The sequence below is a fragment of the Phoca vitulina genome, unplaced genomic scaffold, assembly GCF_004348235.1.
Source record: "Phoca vitulina isolate PV1807 unplaced genomic scaffold, GSC_HSeal_1.0 scaffold5, whole genome shotgun sequence".
NCBI lineage: Eukaryota > Metazoa > Chordata > Mammalia > Carnivora > Phocidae > Phoca > Phoca vitulina.
In genome coordinates, this window is record NW_022589708.1 from 28,058,742 (window position 1) to 28,084,526 (window position 25,785).

At 36.8% G+C, this 25,785-nt stretch overlaps 1 protein-coding gene across 1 annotated transcript in view; it reads right to left on the bottom strand.

The window, feature by feature from the left end:
- Positions 1 to 16,985: 16,985 nt before the first annotated feature.
- Positions 16,986 to 25,785, bottom strand: part of NDFIP2 (Nedd4 family interacting protein 2) — a 69,293-nt gene continuing 60,493 nt past the window's right edge. Inside the window, exons 6-8 of the mRNA XM_032402791.1 lie at positions 25,469 to 25,535; positions 22,714 to 22,819; positions 16,986 to 20,284 (exon numbers count right to left, since the gene is read on the bottom strand). Of these exons, the coding sequence (XP_032258682.1) occupies positions 22,716 to 22,819; positions 25,469 to 25,535 (171 nt within the window). The 3' untranslated portion in view covers positions 16,986 to 20,284; positions 22,714 to 22,715. The remainder of the gene's footprint in view (positions 20,285 to 22,713; positions 22,820 to 25,468; positions 25,536 to 25,785) is intronic.

Consider the following 25,785-nt stretch of genomic DNA (forward strand, 5'->3'; position numbering starts at 1 on the left):
AGGCTACCTGCCTCCGGTGCTTCACTGAAGTCTGATCCATCCCTCCACACCATTCCTTTGCCTACCAGGTTCCCTTCCTTTATTCGGGTTTCCTGAGCCAGGTGACCTAAGTCAGCTCAGCAGTTAGTCCCTCCTTCTATAAAAACCTGGGGGAAAGAATAGCATCTATAACTTGTCAACTCATCTCTGCTCGTGGCCCTGCCAAATTTGGGGATGTACTTCACTTTTGTGCTAAATGCCAACTAATGGTTGAGCCATCCTCGGGCCTCCTTTACTCGTTAGTCTTCTCACATTCTGTCCGTCAAGTAAGACTTTTTGCTGGAAACATAACACAGAAGGCAGCACAGAAATATGACCCAACCTACTGTGACAGTCACCTTGACCATCAGAGTCCCTGGAGCCAACCAAGAGCCATGATCAGAGTGCTCATCCTCTTGGCCACTATTGAAAGCACCGACATCATATTCCATACAGTTTAGAGGCCATGATTTGCCACTGCTGGACAATGATCATATTCATTATTTTACTATTATATTATTCACTAATATAATATTACTAGATGATCATTATTTTATGTATTAGTTTATTATATCTAAAGGTGTCGATGAACCTCTTTATAAAGTATTTTTTATTTGCTGAAGTCTTTCTGTGTGAGAAATTCCCATAAATGAGATTATTAAAACTATCACAAACATTAATTATGACAATTGTATAAAAATAGATGTTAGGGTAAAACATTGTGAAGAAAAAAGAGAACACAGTTTGCCTGGAAAATAGCAACAACTGCATGGGGTCAAGACCTGGAAAAAATGAGCCAAAATGAAATTGTATCAAGATAATGAGATTAGAAATGATTTCTTTTCCTAAAATTTACAATGTTAACTTTTGCTGGAAATTTTTTAAAAAGACCACTGAAATATTCTGATTTTAGGGACACGTGAGTTTTTCATTGAAAAAATGTTTATCCTTATTGTTTAGAGAGTACATGAAAAAAGAATGTCGTTTCTTCAGAGCATTATAGTTTTTCAAGGACATAATCAAACTGGTATTGTTTGCGTTGTTTGCTGGTGTTTCAGTGTTGGAAAAGTAACGAACAATAACAATAATAAAAACAGTCTCAAGGTACCCTGTTTGTATTGTACTGCTCTTACAAATATGCGCATCTGAGGACTTGTAATAATGGCTGTTCTACTAATTAAACATAACTGAATAAAATGTTTTCATATCTTAGTCTTCATTCATTCAGATTTAAATTGAATTCACATTTTGTGTGTACATTCCAGAGGAAAGACAGAATAAACGATAAGAAGGAAATAATACTGAGGGTTAACCTTTGTTTGGACAAGTAAATAAAACATTTTCTCTATTTGTAAAACTGTCTTAAAAGATGGCTAATAGCATTAAGGCATTCTAGTTGCTTATTTTATTTTTTTTAAGATCTTATTTATTTATTTGAGAGAGAGAGAGCATGAGTTGGGGGAGGGGGAGAGGAAGAGGGAGAAGCTGACTCCCCGCTGAGCAGGGAGCCTGATGTGGGGCTCAATCCCAGGACCCTGGGATCATGACCTGAGCCAAAGGCAAGCACTTAACCGACTGAGCCACCCAGGTGCCCCTCTAGTTCCTTACTTTAAGTCAAAAAATAAAAGATTCCAATCCTTTCTTCCTTTTGTTCCCAGGTATCATTATAAGTCACTTTATTCTTCAACAATGAGGTAGGTTCTAGCATTTATTAAGAAACTTCTTGTTTGGGGCGCCTGGGTGGCTCAGTTGTTAAGCGTCTGCCTTCAACTCAGGTCATGATCCCAGGGTCCTGGGTTCAAGCCCCACATCAGGCTCCCTGCTCAGCAGGAAGCCTGCTTCTCCCTCTCCCACTCCCCCTGCTTGTGTTCCCTCTCTCGCTGTGTCCCCCTCTGTCAAATAAATAAATAAAATCTTTTTAAAAAATTAAAATTAAAAAAAAACTTCTTGTTTTATGTCTAAAAACTTCCACATAGGCTAAAGCAGATACTATTTTTTTATCAAAGTGCCTAACACGTCACCCCTTTTTAAATCCTTTTTCTTTTCCCACTTTAGTGAGATGTAATTGACAACATCGTATTAGCTGTAGGTGTACAACATGATGAGTTGACATCATTTCATTCTGAAATCACAGTACAAAAATGCTATAGACTACTATTGTAAATATTGGTTGTTTTTCCCCCCCTTTGGCTGATAAGTGCACTCTGTGTGATGTGTGGGATTCCTGCCTTGGTAAGGCTCAGAGGGGGAAATACAAGAAAAGGGAAGTTACAAGAAAAAAAGCGTAGGAGTCCTCCATCAACTTGCGTTTGCCAATCCGGAAGGGAGTTTTGCAAATAGGGCGCTCATTAAAAGTTTATATGGTAGATTCAGGAAGGCTGAACCTGAGGAGAGCAAGACTGAAGATTTTATAGAGAGAGCATTCTGGGTGGGCATAAGCATCGGGCAGAACCCAAAGTTTACATAAACCATTTCTCTGATACTCATCTAGCCACTCAATAAGCATTCAGTTATTACTTACCCTTAAGTCAACACATCTGATCTTTCTTCCCCCCTTCCTCTCAGGCATTAAAAGAAGACAAAGTTGGTTATACAATTAAACAAGTCATTCATTCCTCATACCCTTTTTACAAATATATGAGTGCTAAAGACTGCCAGACCTAGGGGATGGGAGTGGTGTAAAATAAATTATTTAAAGAATTAGCAGTATTTTTCTTCACTTAAGAATGTCATCTTTTCCATTTTTTGAAAAGTGTTCCAAATTCACCCAGAAATCTGGGGAATAATCAGCAACAATAAACACGAGAGATGGAAATTTTTAAGATTTTTTAAAGCATTTTTAATTTTTACTGACTTGGGCAACTAAATGACGATCTACTTATTTAGGAAAACATAAAATACTGCTCCAGTAAAAGCAAAACCATATGCCTACCTCCAAGAATCTTCCTAGCTTTATTTTCCAGATATTTCCAGAAAAAGTTCCCAGTATATAGATCCTACTGTATATCTTGATGCTTTAGTCTTATAATTCAAGACCGCTGTTCTCTGGTTCTTGAGATAATCTTGTTCCTTTAATTCCATTCTTCTTTCAAGCTCTCATGCCAAGGGCTCTATCTTTCAAATGTGCAGCCGGCACTAAGCGCAGGACGTAATGGTTATAAGGTTTACCTGCTTCCATCTATTAGCATTCTTGAAAATACATTGAAATAAACAATCGAGGACTGTAATCACTTGGATTTCTCTCCAATCTAAGTTACTCATAAGATTAAATACTTAAACAGTCACATGAGCATTTCTTGACATTTTTTCCCCTGGTTTAGATTTTAGTAAATGTGTGATTGAAATCCTTGTTATGATGAATGATTTTCGAATGAAACCTGGACATTTCGTATTAAGTTATGGGACTCTGGATCTTATTGAAACCTCTGTTGTAGATGACTTTCTCTGGCCAGCGAAGAGAGTGGCTGCTTCATTATTTCCACGCAGAACAGAAAGTCCAGGTCCCTGCTCACCCACACTGACACCCGAGGAGGGGCCTCCTCCCCATTACTGCTGAGGAAAGAAGGGTGTTCCAGCTCCGCACATGGTAACACCGAGGTGGCTTTGTTACCACTGGACGTCAAAAGCCTTGCCTCCCACTAGGCTTCCTCTGACCCCCAAGTGCAAGCTCCTTCCTTGGCCTTCTCAGCCCAGTGGAGGGTGAAGTGCCTTGTTTCAGCCTGCCAAGTGTTGAAGTCTAGACTCCCCACTTTGTTGGTTGAGGTTGGACGAGAACACGGGTTTTTTTCCTGTGGTGTGGGCTGCAGCAGAATAGCTGTTGTCCAAAAGTTTTCTGTCTTGTTAGGTTGCCCCTTTCCTGGTCCTGTGGGTAGAGAGATCAGAGTTCTGCTGGGGCCCTTTTGTGTCTGTGCCCTTTGGTATTTTCAGGTTCTTGGCATCCTGGGCCCCATGTCTGCCATATATGAGGCAAAAGAAAACTCAGGGAACTCACCCCAGTGTTGTTTCCGAGGTCCTGAAGTCCCTAGAAGAAAGGTCTCTCCACCTTTTTTCTTAGGTCTGTTTTACATAATGTTTGGGGTTTTTAGTTGTACTCAGTGGGAGGAACAGACAAAGTGTGTCTACTCCATCTTCCTAGTAGCAGGGGGCCTCAGATAAAATCCTCTCACCAGTCTTACTTCACCGAGAACAAAATCTGGAAAAGCTGTACCATTATGACAGGACTACAATTTTCACTCAAACTCCATTTACGTTTAAGTCTGAAAATTTAGCTTTCAAATCAGTTCTAAGTAAATATATGAAAGGTTATCCTAGGCTGGGGGATCCTCCAGCTTGGTCATATTTCTAGGGGTGTGCAGTGCACTAAGGATGCCAATAATTGTCTTCCTGTTTCTGTGCAAGTATCTGCTTCAGATGACCCTGCCCTTCCCCAGTGCCAGACGGTGCTATGGGTGAGTACCACACAAGGACACAGTCCAGGGGACCTGGGAAAGAGGCACATGAAGTTTTATCTCCTAGGAGTTTGAGGTTGGGACACAGACTTCATAAGCTAGCTTCTGTGAAGTTCAAGGTCAGGTCAAGTCAAGGGCTGAGGCAGGCATGTAGAGACGACTATTACGCACTAGGCACAAGAAGGATAAACTTAAGAAATCAATCTATAGAAAGAAAAACAATAATCGAGCAGACACACAGGGAGAAGGAGATAAGAAGCCAAGGGGTCCCAGAGAAGACTTGTGTGAATGTGATTCTGACTTGGCTCCTGCTTGCTATTCAGTGCATGGTTCCAGGTCCTTTTGCATATAAGCTGCTTTTCCTGCACTTAGGTTTCCTGAGTCCCCATATCCCTCTACCCTAATAGCTTTCTTGAGTAGGTTTCAGAGCTCGAGGGTCTATGTGTGGAGCTTGGATGAGCTTGGGCCTTCGGTCCCACTGCTGTAACTCTCCATATGGAGCAGGTTTCCTACCACAGCTCCAGAGAGTCACTCTGCAGCCTAATTATCCGCACAACACGGGCTCCCCTCCTACGCATTTGCCTTCTTGTCTATGACCATGCGACCCTGAAGGCCCCCGATCTCATCTACACGTTTGCCTTCTTTCCTTCCACTCTCCCTCCTAGCTTTCCTGCCGTGTTCCTTTGCTCATTTTCTCTTCTGTTCTTCAACATAATTACCGAAATTTCAGAAATAGAACACAGTTGGTGGGATATACAAAGAACAAAAGGAGCTGCAACTGGCCAAGAGTTGCCAACAGGCCATCAAAGAAGACAAGTTAAAGCCAGAAATAACCAAAGCACATGGGAAAAAAACCCAAGCATTTTCTAAAAGAAGTCCCAACAGCCATGGAAGTTCAAACGAGATAGATACCAGCTCAGATTTCTTTTTGCTACATCATGTGACTGCCCACAAGAAGGACTGTTGGAATATGTCTGGCATCAATAAACAACTGAAAATGGGCACTGCGGAAGATACTGACTATTGGGAATCCTAAATCCAAATGCCTGTGCAGAAATCATACAACCAAGAAAATAGTTAACTTATTGGAGGGGATGATAGCTTATTTTTAAGAGGATAAATCTAATATTTTCTGAGCTTTCTATATACAATCCCAGTGATGTCTGTTCAATCTTGCAAAAAGCAAAATCCTCTTTTTTTGTACTGAATATTCCACTGTCTGATACTACAGTTTATTTATTCATTCACCAACTGAAGTACATCTTGGTTACTTTCAAGTTTTAGCAATTATGAATAAAGCTGCTATAAATATCCGTGTGCAGGTTTTTGTGTGGACATAAGTTTCCAGCTTCTTTAGGTAAATACCAAGGAGTGCCATTGCTGGATCCTGGAGTAGAGGATATTTAGCTTTGTAAGAAACTGCCAAACTGTCTTTCAAGGTGACTGTACCATTTTGCATTCTAACCAGCAATGAATGAGAATTTGTTGTTCCACAGCCTTATCAGAATTTGGTGATGTCAGTGTTCCAGATTTTGACTATGCTAATAGGTTTGTAGTGGTATTTCATTGTTGTTTTCATTCGAGTTTCCCTGATGACATAGGATGAGGAATACCTTTTCATATGCTTATTTGCCATCTGTATTTCTTCCTTGGTGAGATGTCAATCTCCCTTCGGCCCTTTATTTATTTAGCCCATATTTTTTATTCAGGTTGTTTGCTTTCCTATTGTTGAATTTTAAGAGTTCTTTATATATTTTGGATTATAGTCCTTTATCAGATATGTCTCTTGCAAATATGTTATCCCACTCCGTGACTTGTCTTCTCATTCTCTGGTCTTTCACAGAGAAGTTTTTAGTTTTCATGAAGTTCAGCTCATCCATTACTTATTTCATGGATTTGGTGTTGTGTCTTAAAAGAGTCATTACAATAGATACCTGAGGTCATCCAGGTTTTCTCCCATATTACCTTCTAAGATTTTTACAGTTTTGCATTTTACATTTAGGTCTATCATCCATTTTGAGTTAATTTTTGTGAAGGGTGTAAGGTCTGTGTCTAGATTCTTTTTTTTTTTTTTTGCATGTGGATGACCAGTTATTCCAACACCACTTGTTGAAAAGACTACCTTTGGGCGCCTGGGTGGCTCAGTCGTTAAGCGTCTGCCTTCAGCTCAGGTCATGATCTCAGGGTCCTGGGATCGAGTCCCACATCGGGCTCCCTGCTCGGCAGGAGGCCTGCTTCTCCCTCTCCCACCCCTCCTGCTTATATTCCATCTCTCACTGTGTCTCTCTCTGTCAAATAAATAAAATCTTTAAAAAAAAAAAAGAAAAGACTACCTTTGCTCCTTTGTCAGAGATAAGTTGATGGTATTTATTTAGGTCTATTTCTGGGCTCTTGATTCTGTTCCATTGATCTGTCTCTTCTTTCACCAAGACCACACTGATTTGATTTCTGTAGCTTTGTAATAAGTCATGAAGTCAGGTCATGTCAATTCTCCAACTTTGTTCTTCTCCTTCAATATTGTATTGGCTATTCTGGGTCTTTTGCCTCTCCATATAAACTTTAGAATCAGATTGTTGACATCCACAAAATAACTTGCTGGGATTTTGATTGGGATTGCATTGAATCTATAGATCAAATTGGGAAGAACTGACATCTTGACAATATTGAGTCTTTTTATCCATGAATATAGACTTTCTCTCCATTTATTTAGTTCTTTAATTTTATTCATCAGTTTTGTAATTTTCTTCATAGATCTTGTATGTATTTTGTTTGATTTATACCTAACTATTTAATTTTGGGGAGGTGCTAATGTAAATGGTATTGTGTTTTTAATTTCAAATTCCACTTGTTCATTGCTGATATAAGGGAAAGCAATTGATTTTTTTATATTAACCTTACATCTTTAACCTTGCTATAATTGTTTATTAGTTCCAGGAATTTGTCTATTCATCTCAACTGTGAAAAAAAAGACAGTTTTATTTCCTTCTTCCCAATCTGTATACCTTTTATTTCCTTTTCTTGCATGATTACATTAGCATGGACTTTGTTGAAAAGAGGTGGTAAAAGGGGAAATTCTTGCTTTGTACCTGGTCTTGGTGGGAAAATTTGGAGTTTCTCACCATTAAGGATGATGTTAGCTCTAGGTTTTTGGAGACAGTCTTTATCAAGTTGAGGAAGTACCCCTCTATTCCTAGTTTACTGAGTGTTACAAATGGATGATGAATTTTGACAAATGTTTTGTCTTCATCTATTGATATGCTTATGTGATTCTTCACTTTTAGTTTGTTGATGTAATGGATTACATTAAGTGATTTTTGAATGTTGAACCAAACTTGCATACCTGGTGATAAATCCTACTTTTTAGGCACTGTTGGATTTGATTTGCTAATATTTTGTTGAGGATTTTTGTGTCTATGGTCATGGAAGATACTCATCTGTGGTTTTCTTTTCTTGTAATGTCTTTGGTATTAGGGTAATGCTGGCCTCATAAAATGAGTTAGGAAGTATTCCTTCGGCTTCTATCTTCTGAAAGATATTGTAGAGAATTGGTATAATTTCTTCCTTAAATGTTTGGTAGAATTCACCAGTGAACCCACCTGGCTTGGTGCTTTCTGTTTGGGGAAGTTATTAATTATTGATTTATTTAATAGATAGTTCTTATTGTGTGAGTTTTGGCAAATTGTGTCTTTCAAGGAATTGGTCTATTTTATGTAGGTTATCAAATTTGGGGATATAGAGCTATTCATTGTATTACTTTATTATCTAATGTCCTTGGGATTTGTAATGATGCTTCTCCTTCCTTTCTGATATTAGTAATTTGTGTCCTCTCTCTTTTTTTCTTAGCCTGGCTATAGGCTTATCAATTTTATTTATCTTTTCAAAGAACTAGCTTTTGGTTTCATTTTTTCTCTCGATTGATATCCTTTTCCCAATATCATTAATTTCTTCTCTAATTCTTATTATTTCTTCTATTTACTTTGGGTTTAATTCACTCTTTTTAGTTTTATAAGGTGGAAACTTAAAATATTGATTTTAGCTCTTTCTTCTTTTCTAATATGTGTATTGTCATAAATTTCCCTCTGAGCACTGCTTTCAATACAAATTTTGATAAGTTGTGTTTTCATTTTCATTTAGTTCTAAATATTTTAAACCTTCTCTTGGGATTTCTTATTTGACCCACGTGTTTAGAAGTATGTTGTTTAAAGCTTCACAAATTTTAGGACTTTCCAGTTATCTTTCTGTTACTGATATCTATTTAGTTCCATTGTGATCTGAGAGCAGACATGGTGTGATTTCTATTCTTTCAAATTGTTAAGGTGTACCTTGTGGCCCAGAATGTGGTCTATCTTGGTGAATGGTCCATGTGAGCTTGAGAATAATATGTATTGTGTTGTTGTTGGATGAAGTAGTCTATAGATGTCAATTATGTCCAGTTGATCAATGGTGTTGAGTTCAATACGTCCTTACTGATTTTGTCTGCTGGATCTGTCCAAAAATCCTCCTCTAAAAGACTTCATAAGCAGGGCACTTGTTATGATGAGCACTGGGTGTTATATAAGTGATGAATCACTAAATTCTACTCCAGAAACCAATATTACACCATATGTTAACTAGAATTTAAATAAAAATTTGAAAAATAAAATAAAATATGCAGCAAATAAATGACTTCAAATATAAGAATTCAGATAGTCTTGCACTTAAGTCTTGTATATTGAAGACGGCTAATCAGACATCTAGTCAACAGCTAGTCTAATGTGATGTATATTGTGAGTTTCTGACAATCCCAATAAAGCACTTCTCTTTCCCACCTGGGTTATATATATGTAAGCTATAAAACAAAAGAGTGGAACATGGAGAATTAAAATATTAACTTTATTGCTGATAAAACTAGATTGGAGGGCATAGTTTAATTAAATGAACTCTAGAATTAGGCAAATGTACCTTACCCAGGTCGTGTTAGACTTCCTTCCCTGGGCAGGGGCAGAGCAGAGCTTGCCCTGAAGAACAGTGCACAGCTGGAACTCGTGTGAGCTGCTAGCTCCCCAGAGGAAGAAGAGAAGCTGAGCAGAACATACCTAGGTATTTACATTTCAAATTTACCTATCAAATAAATTACTCCCCAGAGGAAGAGCTAATAAAGAGAGAGGTCAGGAGTTACACTAATTACATTTCGTCTACATGGAAGAAACATCAAAAGTGGTGGAGGAACGTCCCCCCATCTTCCAACAGTACATTAAATCTTTAAAAAAAAAAAAAAAAACCCTCCAGTTCACAAATTGTAAAATATTAGCATTATTAGAAACATTTTCCTAGAATTTGAGGACCCAGAGATTTGCCAAATGTAAACAAATGGCTGAAGTTAATACACAGAATGGAGCTCACATTACAAGTAATTTCTCTTTCAGAATTTTTTATATTTGGCTTTTACTCTTGACTTCAGACAATGACAAACTAGGTTTATGTTAGCAAAGAAATGGTAAAATGGGGAGGAGGGGAAAAAGGGAAAAAGGGCAGGAAGTAAGGGAGGTAGGAACAAAGAGGAGAGAGGGGCAGAGGTAATCACTGTTAACAAGTAAGCGTAAACAGTCCCGGACTTTGTTCTCTACATCTCTTCTGCGTTCTGCTACACAAGTTGATCAATCAATTTCAGAATCTGGAAACTTAAGTCTTATTTCTATAGGACTCCATTACATATTCTTTAACTCTTCTCTGAGAAAAGAATTTTTTTCTGGGGAATAGTTTGGAGTGAGAAAAACACATTTCCAACTAACAGTAAGGGGAAGGGCAAAGCAATGCTCAAAGCTGTACACAATCATTGCAAACACATTATTAGGAAGTGTCTGTGCAAACTTTCCTGGTGTGAACAGCCAATGAACCTCAGAGTCATTTATCCTGTACTAGACCGGAGGGCAGAACTCAGGGCAGGTGAGAGACGGTGAGTGTTTTGGGGGCCTATTAAGCAGCAGGCTCTCTACCTAGAAACCTCCTTGGTTCCAAAGAATCAGACTTAGTTTCATTTCTGAAAATACAAACCAATATCATACATTTGGGAGCTGGATCATTGCAAAAGGGAGTGGCCTTTTGCACCTGGGTCATTCTCATTTGTTGTTTTACCAAGCAGTAATTTGCAAATGGTACCTGCTTCCCCTGGCAAAGTTTTGTTGATGGGCAGTGTGGATAGCATCGAATGATCTTGGGGACAGTAGTTGAATTGTGGCTGCTGACATTTTCACTGAGGCCATTTCTGGAAGCATTTGCTGGGAAGTTAGTCATTCTATGGGACTCCCAATTGGAGAAAAAAAGAGAATGCAGGCATGAGTAAAGCAGATGTAAACCCCACTGCTTACACATTGCCACTGCACTGAGCTGACTGACAATCAGCAAGCCAAGTGCAAGGAGCCTGGATGGTCAGTGCCTCCGGTGGGCAGGTAAGGCTTGTGACTCCTTTTTCATGTTGGTGGCTTCTGATGACCTGAGCAGCTCTTCTAGGGAAATGGATGGTTATACTTGCACCAGTTTGAATTGTTCTTAAATATCAGTAACAAAACCCTGACTAACAATAAGCAATTATTTTTCTCATTGAGCAGAAAGTTAGAAGGTAGGCAGGTCCAAGGCTTATGCAGTGCTCCGTGATGTCAGCAAAATCAAGCTCCTCCTTCCTTCCTGCTCTCATAGTTAGTCTACCAACTGTTGCCTCAATGGCACAAGATCGTTGCTTCAGCTCCAGATGTCACACTTCAGTTCAAGAAAGGAAGAATTGGGGAAGAGAGAAGGAGGGGTTGTAAATGTCTGTTGGTTTAGCCAGAGAACAGTGACTGCCATATCCTGGAACAAAATTTTGGTCCTGAAACAAGGGAAATTAATTTTAAACCCAGAATCATTTTGGTCTTCCCTAAACCTACCCAGCCTGATATTCTTGTCAACGCTGACCCCCTTCCTCCTAATAACCTGGTTCCAGAGAACTTCTTGCCAAAAATAGACCTATCGGGAGATCAGAAAGCAGGACATCTAAATGCTGCAAATATCAGAACCTGGAATAGCCCAGCTCCCACAGGCCCCTCACCTAGAGACTAAAGAACCAAGAAAGTAAACCTTGGTTTCTCAGGAAAAACAAAGTAAGAGCATTTCAGGAAGAAGCAGTCATCTCCAGAGCTGCCTCCCAGAATACAGAGAAAAAGGCACATTGTCTCAGACATTGTACCTGGGACCAGCTCACCTTTAGATGAAATCAGAAGTTCCGCTGACATCACAGAAGACAGGGCCATACTAGTAAAACATTATGTGGAAAAAGCCTGTAAGGGTATATAATAAATAGGTAACAGTGGTTACTTCTGGAAAGGGAGAAAAAATTGGAAGATATGTGAAAAAGAGCTATCACAATTTATTCTGTATACTTCTTGTACCGTGTGTTTAGAGAAGAGTGTGCCTGCACATTGTTAAGTTCTGAGGTCAGTCGTACGTGCAGTGGCAAAGTGAGTGGTTCACAGTGACACGCGGAAAACCTCAGGCTTGCTTTTTCAAGCGCCAGGTGCATTGAAGGCTGTGGAATCACACCCGGCGTGGATCCTGGCCTCGAGCAGATGAGGCATGAATGCTGCAAGTGTGCCACACGGTGGAACGTGGCTGGGCAATAAGGAGGCTCAGCTGAAGTGCCATGAGAATTGGGAAAACGGTTACTTTCTTCCGAGAAGGAGCGAGAAAGGCAGAGCCTCGTGCAAGAGATGGCAAAATACGAAATGTTGGTGATACATTTAAACATGGATGGGGCGCCTGGGTGGCTCAGTCATTAAGCATCTGCCTTCGGCTCAGGTCATGATCCCAGGGTCCTGGGATCGAGCCCCGCATCAGGCTCCCTGCTCCGCGGGAAGCCTGCTTCTCCCTCTCCTACTCCCCCTGCTTGTGTTCCTTCTCTGGCTGTGTCTCTCTCTGTCAAATAAATAAATAAAATCTTTAAATAAATAAAAATAAAAAAATAAACATAGCTGCACACTCTTTTCTCTAGCAGTTCTAGTTCCAGCGTCACCTTTGTAGTGCAGGGTGCCCTGGTTCTCCCAGAGATCAACGGTTCAGACCTGAGATTTCTGTCCCTACCTCACATTAGCACATTTTCCTGTGTATAAATCTCCCTCCATTTGGGTTAAAGGGCTGAAAGTATTTTAGGTATCCTGGGGCGCACTCAGCCTGGCACTAGCAGCCATCCCACCCATCCTTCCAATTTACTGAGCTGTACTGAGTGTGGGGGAGGCGTGCCAAGCTGGGTAAGATTTAACACCTACAACTGAGGACAGTAACACCCAAGTCAGTAATGATAACGCAGTGTCCTATGTGTCTTGACGGGAAGAATACACAGGGCTATGGAAACCAAGAGGACCGGGTCAGAGTAAGAGGATGAGAGAGAATGGACCTTCCCGAAAGAGATGGTATTTAAGCTCTTTTCGAAGGTGGAAAAATGAATAGGGTAGATGGATGTCCTGTGAAGGCAACAGCACCAACCCTTCGGCACTCAAAAATTTTTGATTGACCCAATTATGATCAGGGTGGAGTCTAGGAGACCTAATTCCCATCTAAGTATTTCCCTTGCAAGGTAATAGACATTTTTGAAAATGAATCCAAGATTAAGAACCCATGATGATAAGAGAAAGCTGGTGAGTCCTCGAATTCCTAGAATCAGAAACAACCTGCCCACAAACTATTTTCTGATCACTTCTCAACCAGGATTTCAGAGCCCCGGCTCCCTGAGCAACAGCGATGCAGCGCCAGTTACAGGTTTGTCCCGCTCTCCGAAAGCAGAGCATTGCAGGAAACCTTCATAAGCTCAAGTGTGTAACGGGAAGCAATTACCACTGATCTATATGAAAGCAATTATCATTAAATTTATTACCATTTATTTCTGGGCACTCCTAGACCCTGAAAATCTCTCTTCGGCTTCTCTAACACCTTAGGACACATCTTGCTAACGAATGCACAAAACAAATCCAGGTAAGACACAGATGCTCCCAGACGCAGCTCAGAGCTCTGCTGGCTTGATGCTGAGATGCTTAAGGGAAGGTCAGGGGAAGCAGAGTGGGGTGCACACTGCCCCTGTCCTAGCGCGCTGCAAAACAAACGCTGAGTGCTATGTTTGCTTTTCACCTTTTTTCAGTAAAGCAAAAATCTTTGAATTTCTTTCAGTTAGCGAAAACAAGAACCAATGTAGGTTTTTCATGAACATGAAGTGGTGTACTGTGAACCTTCAAAAGGCAAAGGATACCTGTAAAAAGCAACATCATCCCAATTCAACAGTGAAGATCTGAGGGACTGGTTTTGGGGCCTCCACACTTTGGCCTGGAAAGATCTGTGTGAGCTACCACACTCCCCACCAGCTGGAGTGCTTTACTGCTTGTCCAACAGGCAACTCCCTTCCCCTTTGCATGACTGTGTCCCTTAAAATCAGTTGTCATCAAAAACTAATGATGTACTGTATGGTGACTAACATAAAAAATAGATGATTGATAGATAGATAGATAGATAGATAGATAGATAGATAGATAGATAGATAGATGATAGATAAAAAGAAACTTTTGCTTTGATTCCACTTGCCGCAGAGAAGATACAAGATATAAGGAACCAACCCTAGGCTGTTATAAATCACCCTTTTTGGCGGGTGCAAGGCCTGCATCAGGCGAGGGCTTATTTCAAACCCTGAAAGCATCTACTGACTCAGGCAGTCGGGTCATGGAACACACTGAGCAAAGATGTCATAATGCCTCTTTCTTTTGCTAATTCTCACCTCATCTTCAGGTACATACTGTGCTTCCCAACAAATGGGTGAGGAAACTGAGGCTTTGGTTAAGCAAATTGCCTGTGCTTGCATGAAAGTTGGTTATTTGAGTTCAGGGTTAATTAATCTGGCTCCAAAACCAGTCTTTTATTACATAAAGCTGCTCCCCTTAATAATCCAGAGGCTCCTCAAGGATAGAGAAAGGGAGGTACTAGTGGAAAGAAGTACATTTCTTGAGGTAGGAAAAATCAACTGTGTGAAAATTAATCCAATTCTGCTCACTTTACAGGATTATGGAGAAAACAACAAACACTTCTATTCTGTCACAACACTCCCACACTGCCCTGCAGAGCCAGGTTGTGTGTATAAAGGCCTGAACACCAGAAAGGGTCTCCTTCAGAGAGGTCATAAAGAACTCAAGAAATGCTCATTAACTCTTTAAGAATCTGTTTTAGGTGCCTTTCCCTTTCCCTGCAAGAAGTCTGATACATTGAGCCTAACATTGTAACTATCCATCACCTGTGTACAAGGACCTAGCCATAGAGAGCACACAATGATGAAAAAGGAAATCAGTGGATTCCTACTAGACCAAAATCCCAGCACTTCAAACTACGGTAAGGAAATGTGCTCACAGGCCAGGTGTATTGCATTGGATCCTCTGGTAATGGAGGCTAGAATGTTAATTTCCCCCAAACGCCCAGTTGATTATAATGCACCATTTTGAATAACAATCCCAGCTCTAAAGAGAGGTCCTAAGAATCACTCAATCAAGAGTTCATCCCTGGAGGTCGCCTGGGTGGCTCAGTTAAGTGTCCGACTCTTGATTTTGGCTCAGGTCATGATCTCAGGATTGTGGGATCAAGCCCCAAGGGCTCCATGCTGGGCTTGGAGCCTGATTGCGATTCTCTCTCTCCCTCTGCCCCTCCCCTCCCTCTCCCTCTCTAAAACAAATAAAAATAATAAAAATAAGTAAAAAAAAATAATAATAATTCCTCCCTGGAGATCCCATTGGATTAAGGAAATGTTAAGACTCCCTTATCTTTTATAAGTTCCTAACTCTCAATGAACTGATCCTGTTTTCCACAGTCTGCTGGTCATTTTAAAAGCTGGATTTAGGAAGTGATACTTCACACTCATTCTACCACCAATGCTTACTAGCAATTAAGTTTTTAAATCTTGGGGTGCCTGGCTGGCTCAGTTGGTAGAGCACTCGACTCTTGATCTCAGGGTCATGAGTTCAAGCCTCATGTTGGGCACAGAGCCAACTTGATGAAAAAAAAAGTCTTTAGGTCTTATCTCTGAATAAGATGAAAATTAAAATTTTAAAGCCCAAATCCCATAGATTGCATAGCCAAACCAAATCACCATGCAGGAATTCAGATGGTTGAGAAACTAAAGGAATGATAAATATATTTCCACACTAGGGATTTAGGTACAAGTACTATTCTTGAATCTCCAAAGAGTTCATACTTTCCAACAACGTTATTTGCTACTTTTCATAATCTGAGCACAGAGGCTCCTCCAAATTTCTTCTGAACTTTGGTTAAACTTTTGTTTTACGTGATTTTGCTATGCTTCTGGTAAAGCTAAAAGAAGATATTATGCTGTAAGGATAACCACCTATATCCCTTCTTGTGTCACTGAAGGTAAAATGTTGATCTAAGTAAAACAAACACAAAAGGAGTGGGAAAGTAATAAGGTGACTCTTCTTGCAAGTGTGAGAGATAGAGAAGCTACCTCTAAATTTCTGGAAACCAAAAGTGTATGATTTTGGCTTTCCATAATCTCAACTGCTAAAAAAGTAATACTCTACGGGAGCCTGGGTGGCTCAGTCGGTTGAGCGTCCCAACTCTTGGTTTCAGCTCAGGTCATCAGGGTCGTGAGACTGAGCCTGGCATTGGGCTCCACGCTCAGAATGGAGTCTGCTTGAGATTGTCTCTCCCTCTGCTCCTCCCTCCACTCTCTCTCAATTAAATAAATAAATCTTTTTTAAAAAAGTAAACTCTATATAGCTACTGGATTTTTTTAATGGTTTTCATGAAAACCAAGTAGGTTTTAAAAGCTCAATCTCTCAAAACAAAAAAAAAATGAAAGCTAAGCTGAAAACACCAAGAAGGAAAAGTTAAAACCACCAAGCACGTTGAGTTCAAAATAAACACTTTTAAAAACTTTTATCAAGTATGGAATGAGCTTTTTGATTTTCTTCTAAATAATTTGAAGGAAGTTTTTTGCATTCTAGGGTCTTATGTCCCAAATGAAAATACAAGCCCACAGGGAGGTCTGACCTATGGTCACCACTGATATTCTGCAAAGTAGCAATGAACATAAATTCCATAAAGCTGATTTTTTGGCATGTATTAAAATTAAACTGCAATCAGGGGCGCCTGGGTGGCTCAGTCGTTAAACGTCTGCCTTCGGCTCAGGTCATGATCCCAGGGTCCTGGGATCGAGTCCCACATCGGGCTCCCTGCTCGGCAAGAAGCCTGCTTCTCCCTCTCCCATTCCCCCTGCTTCTGTTCCCTTTCTCACTGTGTCTTTCTCTGTCAAATAAATAAATAAAATCTTTAAAAAAAAAAAAAAAAAAAATTAAACTGCAATCATCTCCTGTGACAAGCTTAATACTGTTCCACACTCCAACCTAATTCCATGCCAGTTGTTCTTATCTCAAATAAGGTATACCATATAAACATTTTGTGAGGCTAAGATGGCGATATGTTGTGAATCTTACACTGATTTTCAAAAGGATGCACAGGTTCACATTTCCATATCTATAGAACTTTATTAATAAGCAAAACATATGTCAGCAAGTTTTATATATGGGCAAGGACATTCCTATAATAACTGGCACATTATCATCTAACAGTTTAACTTTATTAAGAATGAGATTTTTAAAAATAATACACTAACATTTCATATGACTATCTGAAGAATAAACAATTAAAATTAACATTGAACAGCAGTTTTAAAATATAAAAGCTCATTGTTTACTATTTACCATAAGCTGGAATCATTCCAATACAACTTCTATTTAAAAAAAAAAAAAAGATACTGTGCATATTCTATAGGTCAGATAAATGGGTTGGCTAGGAAAGACTGTGACAAAAATTAGCTCCTGACCTAATACTCCAGTTCCTTCTCTCAAAGGGCAGTGGATTTAGGCAGTCACTTCTCAGTATAAGGTACAGTTATATATAGGGTGATCATGTAATTTATTCTCCAAATTAGGACACTTTTGAGAGAGGAGGCACTATTTAAGCTGAGAAAACAGAAATAGGACTGTTTCTGAGCAAACTCAGGACATATGTCACTCCAGTTAAATACAGTATCAGATGCACTCTCGTTACTTTTGTGCTTTGGGGGACTACAGACCAGTTGAAAGGAAAAATGTTAAATTAAGAAACCCTGATTTTTTTCTCTAGTTGCACTTTTTGGATTTCACTTTTCCTGTTGTGGACAGTTTTGCTGGAAGTATTAGTTATTATTGTCTTAACAGGTTAAAATTTCTAAACTACCTCAAAGGCATGGGAGATATACCTCACAGACTCAAAATAAAAGGCTAGACAGAAATTAGTATTTTTTCTCGTAAAGAGAGATTTTTATTTTAACTGAGTGCAAGATTTGTCTTTTAATTTTAAATTTCTAATTTCAATCCTGAACACACTACACAGAAAAATGTATTTTTACCTTAAATTCAACTGATTTCATAAATACGTAATATCCTAGCCCTAACTAGCTTATTCAAATATAATAGAAATAATTTAATAAATATTTGCATTAATTTCCAAGCCCCTGTTCACATTCATTCAAAAATTTAGACACCCTAACAAAGATTCTGATTTTCAAACTTTAAGACAGAGTGCAAAGGCAGTTAAGCATCCCCAAAACACAACAGCAACTGTTCTATCCAAGCTCACAGGAAATGAAGGGAAGTATGCAGAATTTGATAGATCTGGAAGAGAATGTTAAGGTTTTAAAAATAATATTCTACGCCCCTGATTGGATGATAAGATTTAAGGCTACCACTGAATTGTACCAATTATAGGGGATCAGGTAACATGCACACTTGAACCTTATAGATTTGAAAGGGGGAGGGGGGGAGAACCAAAACAAAAAATGAAGGTTTTGATGTTGGATCAAAAGCGACACATCCATATTCAGAAACCAAGGATAAATACCACAAAAACTAAAATGTTACATTTTAATAAAGTGATGTGATAGCTCATCTAGTAATCTACAATTACCATGTATGATAGCTTAATTTAATTTAAAAATTATCACAAAAAACAAAGTACAGGTCGATAGAAACTTAATATGAGATAAGGAAGAGATCTAGCATGAGATTCCATTTCTCATAAATACATGCTAATTTAATTTCAACTTCCAAATCAGGCAACTAAATTAAATATTTTGTTTTCTTTACCCCATGCTAGTTTGACTTCAAGGGGTATAACACAGGTACTTCAATCAACAATAAAAATTCTATGTAGGGAAGGAAAATGAATGAGAGAAAACAAAAAATAGGAGGCTCAATTAGCAAAACAAAACTGCATGTTTTATTTATCAAAGACAATGAAATAAATCAGAAAATACAGAGAAATACAAAAGAAGTTATAAAGCATAATTTATTTTTTCAGAAATGGAAAAATGTCCCTGAATAGGATGTATCTTTTAGTAGTAGTCAGTGTCTAATAATAAACAAGCAACCAATTTTATATGTACTCTATAGCTGTATTAAATGATTTTTAAGTTTAAAAGATGATATAATTCTCATTTTTAATTTTGGCATTCAAAAACAAAAATATAACTGAAAAGAAAATAGATGAGACATAAAATGATTTGCAAAATGTAGTAGCTTCCAGTTGTAATAATGGTCACATACACACTCTTGCAACACACATAGACACACACACCACACCCCCATATTCCACAGACACATTTCTGTAACTTAAAAACAGATTATTTTGCATATCTGAATTCAAGATATGATTTTTATAGGTTAATCCTACAATCATAAAGCAAGAAGCTATTAGTACAAGTTTTGATTTGTTTCATTTAACAAACTAAACATCTAAAGAAAAAATTATCACAATGATAAATGAAAGATACTTTTATTGGCTTCTTAAAAGACAAATGCAAATGAGAATATCTTATTCAGAAAATTAATTTTCAAAAGTGTCTTAAATGAAATAAATATAATGTCTAATACAATCTCTTCCTACAAGACTCTCTAAGATGGCAATGCTAAAAACCAAGCTTCTCGACAGAATCCCTAAACTTGGCATGTCCCTTAAAAAAAAAACAACAAAAAGATGTTTTTATAAGGGACATGTGGAATACCCATATCTTCTTAAAATCTGTCCTAAAACAAACTATCTTTAACACCCAAATTTTCTCTATATATTAAGTTCACTTAATTTTAAATTAATTGAAAAGATATCCACACAGTTTCTAAGAAAACAATGCAGAAAGTAATTTATGCATGGTTATTTACAGAGTTTGCTAAATAATAATGTAAATATGTTCAAAAATCTGACAAAGTTCTTCTATAATCAGCACTGCAGGTTTTAAAAACTATATATAACAAAGGATGTTTCATGTGTAGAGTTACACTAGATGAATCTAGGAGCCAGAAACTAAAGCATTTGACATGGTTAATAATTTCATTTTTATTATACTAAATGTCAGGTCGGAAGTCAATGAATGGCATTTACATGCTGGAAGACTGTTTCTTACTCACCTCTTTCAATTATAACAAACACTGATTAACCAAATATGACTGGACTTTACTGCTACAACTTTATGGTTTCTTTCAAGTATACGCAAATCTTTTACATGGGCACGTATGCAAATGTGCAAAACAAATGAAATATAAATATTTAAGAGAATGAACAGAAATGGCTTTTAAGCATAAACCATCCTGCTATTCAATTTTGAAGATCTATCTTTTCTTCACTAATTTGTCTTCTGCTTTTAGTAGTCTTCTTATTAAAGTTGTAGGTTTACAGATGATCTGGAAATTTCACATTGATATAAGAAAAGAATGTCTGGTCGATGCAGTCTAGGGACAAAGAAAGAGTCTTAAAGTATATTAAGTTGCAACTGTCTACATGGTAATACAACAAAAACCCATTTTATAGCAGTATTACGTCAAGTATATAATGTTATTTTGGTAAAGATAATATAAAATAGCATATTAATCAGAATATATTCCAAAGTTTAAGCTTCTATAGGAAACCATCTAGAAAATATTTACACATTAAATTTTAGGCTCTTGAAAATGCAAACAAGACAATTACACTGAATACTCACAGAATATCATTCAAATTAGTAAAATTACTTTGCATTTTATCTTACATACTGATACACTTGCTGTTACTGCTCGCAAAGGTATTTTAGTGGTTAAAGAGAAAATGTGACACCTTCTAGAGCTAAAAGAACATTTAAAGGATACTTTAATATTTTCCAGAAATACAACTATTCACTGTACTCCTCAGTAGAAATAAGTAAATTATATTAGATTATGTAAAACTCCTAGTTATAAAGCTTAAGCAATCAAATCCCAAACCATACAATTTATTTATAAAAATACAGTAACTTTGAAACATTTTGTACTTGTAGAGACATCTAGAAGTTAGGTGTTTTAGCAGACACTTTGCCTATGCAGTTCAAATACTTTAAAAGTTCAAATCATTTATAACCATGAAGTATATGGCACTTGCTTTAATATAGAGGGAAGAGATATTTGTAAGTCATATATCCAGTAAAGAGTTAATATCCAAAATAGTTAAAGAATGCATACAACTCAATAACTAAAAAACCAAACAATCCAAACAAAAAATGAACGGAGGATCTGAATAGACAGTTTTCCAAAGACATACAGATGGCCTTCAAGCACATGAAAAGATGTTCAACAACCCTAAACAAGAGGGAAATGCATATGAAAAACACAAGCAGATTATCACCTCACACCTGTCAGAATGGCTGTAAGTAAAAAGATAAGAAACAAGTGTTAGTGAGGACATGAAGAAAAGGGAAACCTTGTGAACCGTTGCTGGGAAAGTAAATTGAGGCAACCACTCTGGAAAACAGTATGGAGGTTCCTCAAAAAATTAAAAATATAACTACCCTATGATCCAGCAATTCCACTTGTAGCTATCTATCTGAAGAAAATGAAAACACTAATTCAAAAAGATACATGCACCCCTGTTAACTGCAGCATTATCTACAATAGTCAACATATGGAAAACAACTTAAGTGCCCATCAATATATGAATGGATAAAGATGTAGGGTGTGTATGTGTGTGTTCCATATATACATGATGGAATACTACTGAGCAAAAAGATCTTGCCATTTGTGACAGCATGGATGGACCTTGAGGGTATTATGCTAAGTGAAATAAGTCAGAGAAAGGCAAATATTGCATGATTTCCCTTACAAGTGCAATGAAAAAAAACCCAATAACAACATAAAACAACACCTATACTCATAGATAACTAAAAACAGAGTGGTGGCTATCAAAGGGGAAGGAGTTTCGGGACAGGGGAGCAAAATGGGTGAAGGGGATTGAGAGGTACAAATTTCTAGTTACAAAACAAGTAAGCCATGGGGGCGTAAATTACAGCACAGGGAATAGAGTCAATAATATTGTATTTGTATTAATTTGTATGGTGACAGATGGTAACTAGACTTATTGTGGTGAGCAGTTCACAAAATATACAAATGTCAAATCACTATGTTGTACATATGAAACTAATATAATATTGTATGTTAACTGTATTTAAATTTAACAAAAAGTCTATTCTAGAAAATAGAGATATGAGGTCTCCTCATGTGAAGAAATTACTAGCTAGCTGCATGCAGCCTCCAGAAACTCACTGGATAACTAGTAAGACAACCTCTGCTCATTTCTTTATTCCCATTTATTCAAGTTGAAGTCTTCATTGTTGATACAAACTGACAGACATTAAGGAAACTATGAGAGCTCCCATTTTCTTCACACAACTTTTATTCTTTGATCTAGTTTGTTAAGATGAGTGCATGGAAAATTTCTTTTCAACCACAAATTTGTTTTTTGTTTTTTGTTTTGTTTTGTTTTGTTTTACCACATGTCTGTGGATTTCACATTGTTTTATACAAAATGCCCATCCCTTCTGTGTAAGTGCTTTGTCGTATTTTATTTTTCAAGCCTTTAAACTGTGTGCTAATGGTTACTTACATCCTATGGTTAATCTTTTAAAAAGAAGTTTAAAAAGTCTGACTTAAAGTTTTTTTATTCATTATATATTTAAAAAGTTAAAATTTATGAAATTCAATTTTTAAAAATCTTTAAAAGTTCACAATGTACTGAATCTTAATTAGTTGACTGTTAACAGTATAACAATATATTAAATATGCTAAGTCTAAGTAAACAACATGAGTACACATAAAAGTCATCTGGTGAATAGGAATACATGAAGGAAACAGAGTTCTATATTAGTATTTCTTACCTCTATAATAAGAAGAAATATCTTGTTCTATGAGCAGCTGCCATACTTTCAGACATGTTTCTGACTTTTAGATAATTAACAAATCCTCTGAAGAAAAGAAGCAGGCCTGAAATGGTTAAAGTAATACAGATCCATTATGTTCTTATACGGAGAAGGCATCAATTTAAAACAGACAATTATAAACAAGATCCTCTTGGCTTAAGGAATTTAATCTGTAAAATTCTACTCATTCCATAAAATATTTTACACTATAACGATAATAACCATCATGAAAAAATATAAAGAAGTTTACTGCCTCCCCAAATTCTTTCAATTTAAGTCCAGATGTATCTAAATTAAAGCAAATCCAGCCATGAAAATCCAGAATTACACAAAAATATATTTATTCCATGATTTCTTTAAATAACAAAGTTACCTAATGCATTTAAGCTGATTCAACTCAGAGAAATCCCATTTTTATATGAAACTTTTCAATTAATACAACTACTAAGCAAACTAAGACATATTTACTGATAGAAAGTATTCAAGAAAGAATATATTCAAGTAATTTGCTAACAATCGTGGGATAAAACCAATAAGCCTCTCTAATAATATCAAGTGCCTGTCATCTGTGAAATCTGTATTTGAAGATATATGTTATGTAAATAATTTTTAGTTCTTATTTTCAAGTATTAACAAAAGACTAATTTATAATACAAATTTAGATAAGAAGAATCAGGAAAGAACTGGGAAGCAACCACTCTACTGATTTATTAAATGATTTGGGATAGATCTTATATCTATCAGTATTCTCTTTAACAGGATTTTTAAATAACAACCATTTACATAACTGGAATCCTTAGTAATTAATAAAACAATGCCTGTGAAATGCTTCAAAGTTTCAGATGAAAAATATTAGCTAAATATAAAAAGCATTAGCATTATTAGTAAATTCTTTGATGTACTTATTCAACATAGAATTCTAAGGGAAACATTTATTAACTTCAGTAAATGTTTAACTAGGTAATGGGCGGGGGCAAAACAAAAACAGAAGATATACACGCATGTAACTTTCCTCATCGAGAGGAGGAGTCTGCCGATTTAAAATGCAAAGTCCCAAACTAAATTTGTACCCCGACTCCAAGACAGTAACCAAAGCACTAAAAAAAGCATGGTAATAATAAAGAGAAAAGATAGGAAGATATACAAATAATGACTAAAGCAAGTGGTATAAATTTCAGCTAAATCTGAGCCCATCTGCTTCCCATATCCTAACTCCTTCCATTTGTGACTCCCACTCTGAATTCCACCCTCATGTCCTTCCAGATGCTGTTCAAAGATAATGGTATTGTGATCCAAATGTAGAAGTATTATTGAAAAATGTAAACCAAAATTATTTGTGAAATTCCTACTTTTGTCTATGAAAACTACTGTTTCTAAGACTATTTGGTCCTGCTCAGGCATTTTCTAAAATAAACCAGTTCATATCTAGAAACCAATCATTCAGCAGCTATTGTTTCTCAGTGTTCTACAATGTACTCAACATTCTTCTGAGTATATGTGAGAGCAATATTTTTATAATGGATTAAGTTTTCACAACTCCCTAAATGCTAGATTGTGGTTCTGATGTGAAAATGGGGGGTGGTCCTCTGCATTTCACTGGGCCCTATAGTTGTCTTCCTAACATCCAATCCTTAATAATATATTTAGAAGCAAATACACTCATTTAATATGCTTAAATACCTAAAAGACTTCATATATTTTTTCACTTTTAAGTAAGAAACTCAGTAACAACCACAGAATTCAGACAGTCAGAACACAATTAATAATACAAATAATTGCCTAAACCCTTGTAAGAGTCTGGCTCCCTAACAAAATCACAACACTAGAATAATTTCACTATAATTGTTAAGAGTAAGAATACAAGATCTTTAGTGACCTTAACTGACCACTAAGAATTTGTTTCCCTAAAGATCCTAAAGATCCAATACCAGGACTGAACAAAAACTCAATGAGAACACTGCCACCTACTGAAATGCTATTATTTTCTGGTACAATTATGTTACTACAGAAATGTGGGCTTTTAAACCTAAGTAGAGAGGATATTCTTCATGTCACTAAATAAATCTGAAATGCGGATTAAAGGCATTATGTGATTTTGAGATTAACTTACCATACATCTAGAGTGAATATCACCAGGGAACAAAAATTGGAAATCCATAAAATTCATCAATATTAATAAAAAGACATGCCTTGTAAAAAGAAAACTCAACAGAAGTACTGTGATCATTGGGCATGAAGCCTTCTTATGCCTGGCTGATTAATGATTAATGCAGGGTACATTTCAAAAGTATAAAGAGTGTTTCAATGTTCCAAAAATAAGAAAATGCATAGAACATCCAACCATCCTACTCTCAACATATCCTAGGATCGTTAAAAGAAATTATGCATGTATATTTTCCAAAATAAATGCTAAAGACAATTTTTTCTAATCATTTAGGATTTTCAAGTTTTGCGATATTCAATTATCATCCAACCACTGATTTTTTTAAACTGACAGGCTCTGGATTTTCAATCAGAAATCTCAAGTGCAATGTATAATTAATTATCCAAATAGCTGAGATGATATTAAGTATTTGGATATGAGAATTTTACAGTAGAAAAATTATTTCCACCTAAGTTTCAACACAATGTATTTACATCTTACAATTTGGGGAAATATCAAAGTTAAACTAAATGCAAATTAAAAACTGAAATGCATTAGAAATAAACTTACCAAGTACAAGAAATATCCACCAAAGCCAATACTGTCCATTGAAATATCCAGTAAAATAATCAGAAAACTATGGAGTGAACAAAAATATATTAACCCTATTTATGTACCTAAATTTGAAAATCATAGATTAGCCTCAGTTTCAGAACAATTTACCTCAAATCATCTCTTGCACTTAAAACAACACAAAGAGAAAAATACTTAATGACATACATAATTATTTGAGGAAACAAACTCTTTAAAATCTTGTATACAATAGCTAACAAACTTATACAAAGTATTTTAGAAACAAAAATCAGTTTCAAAATTCTAAGAAAGAA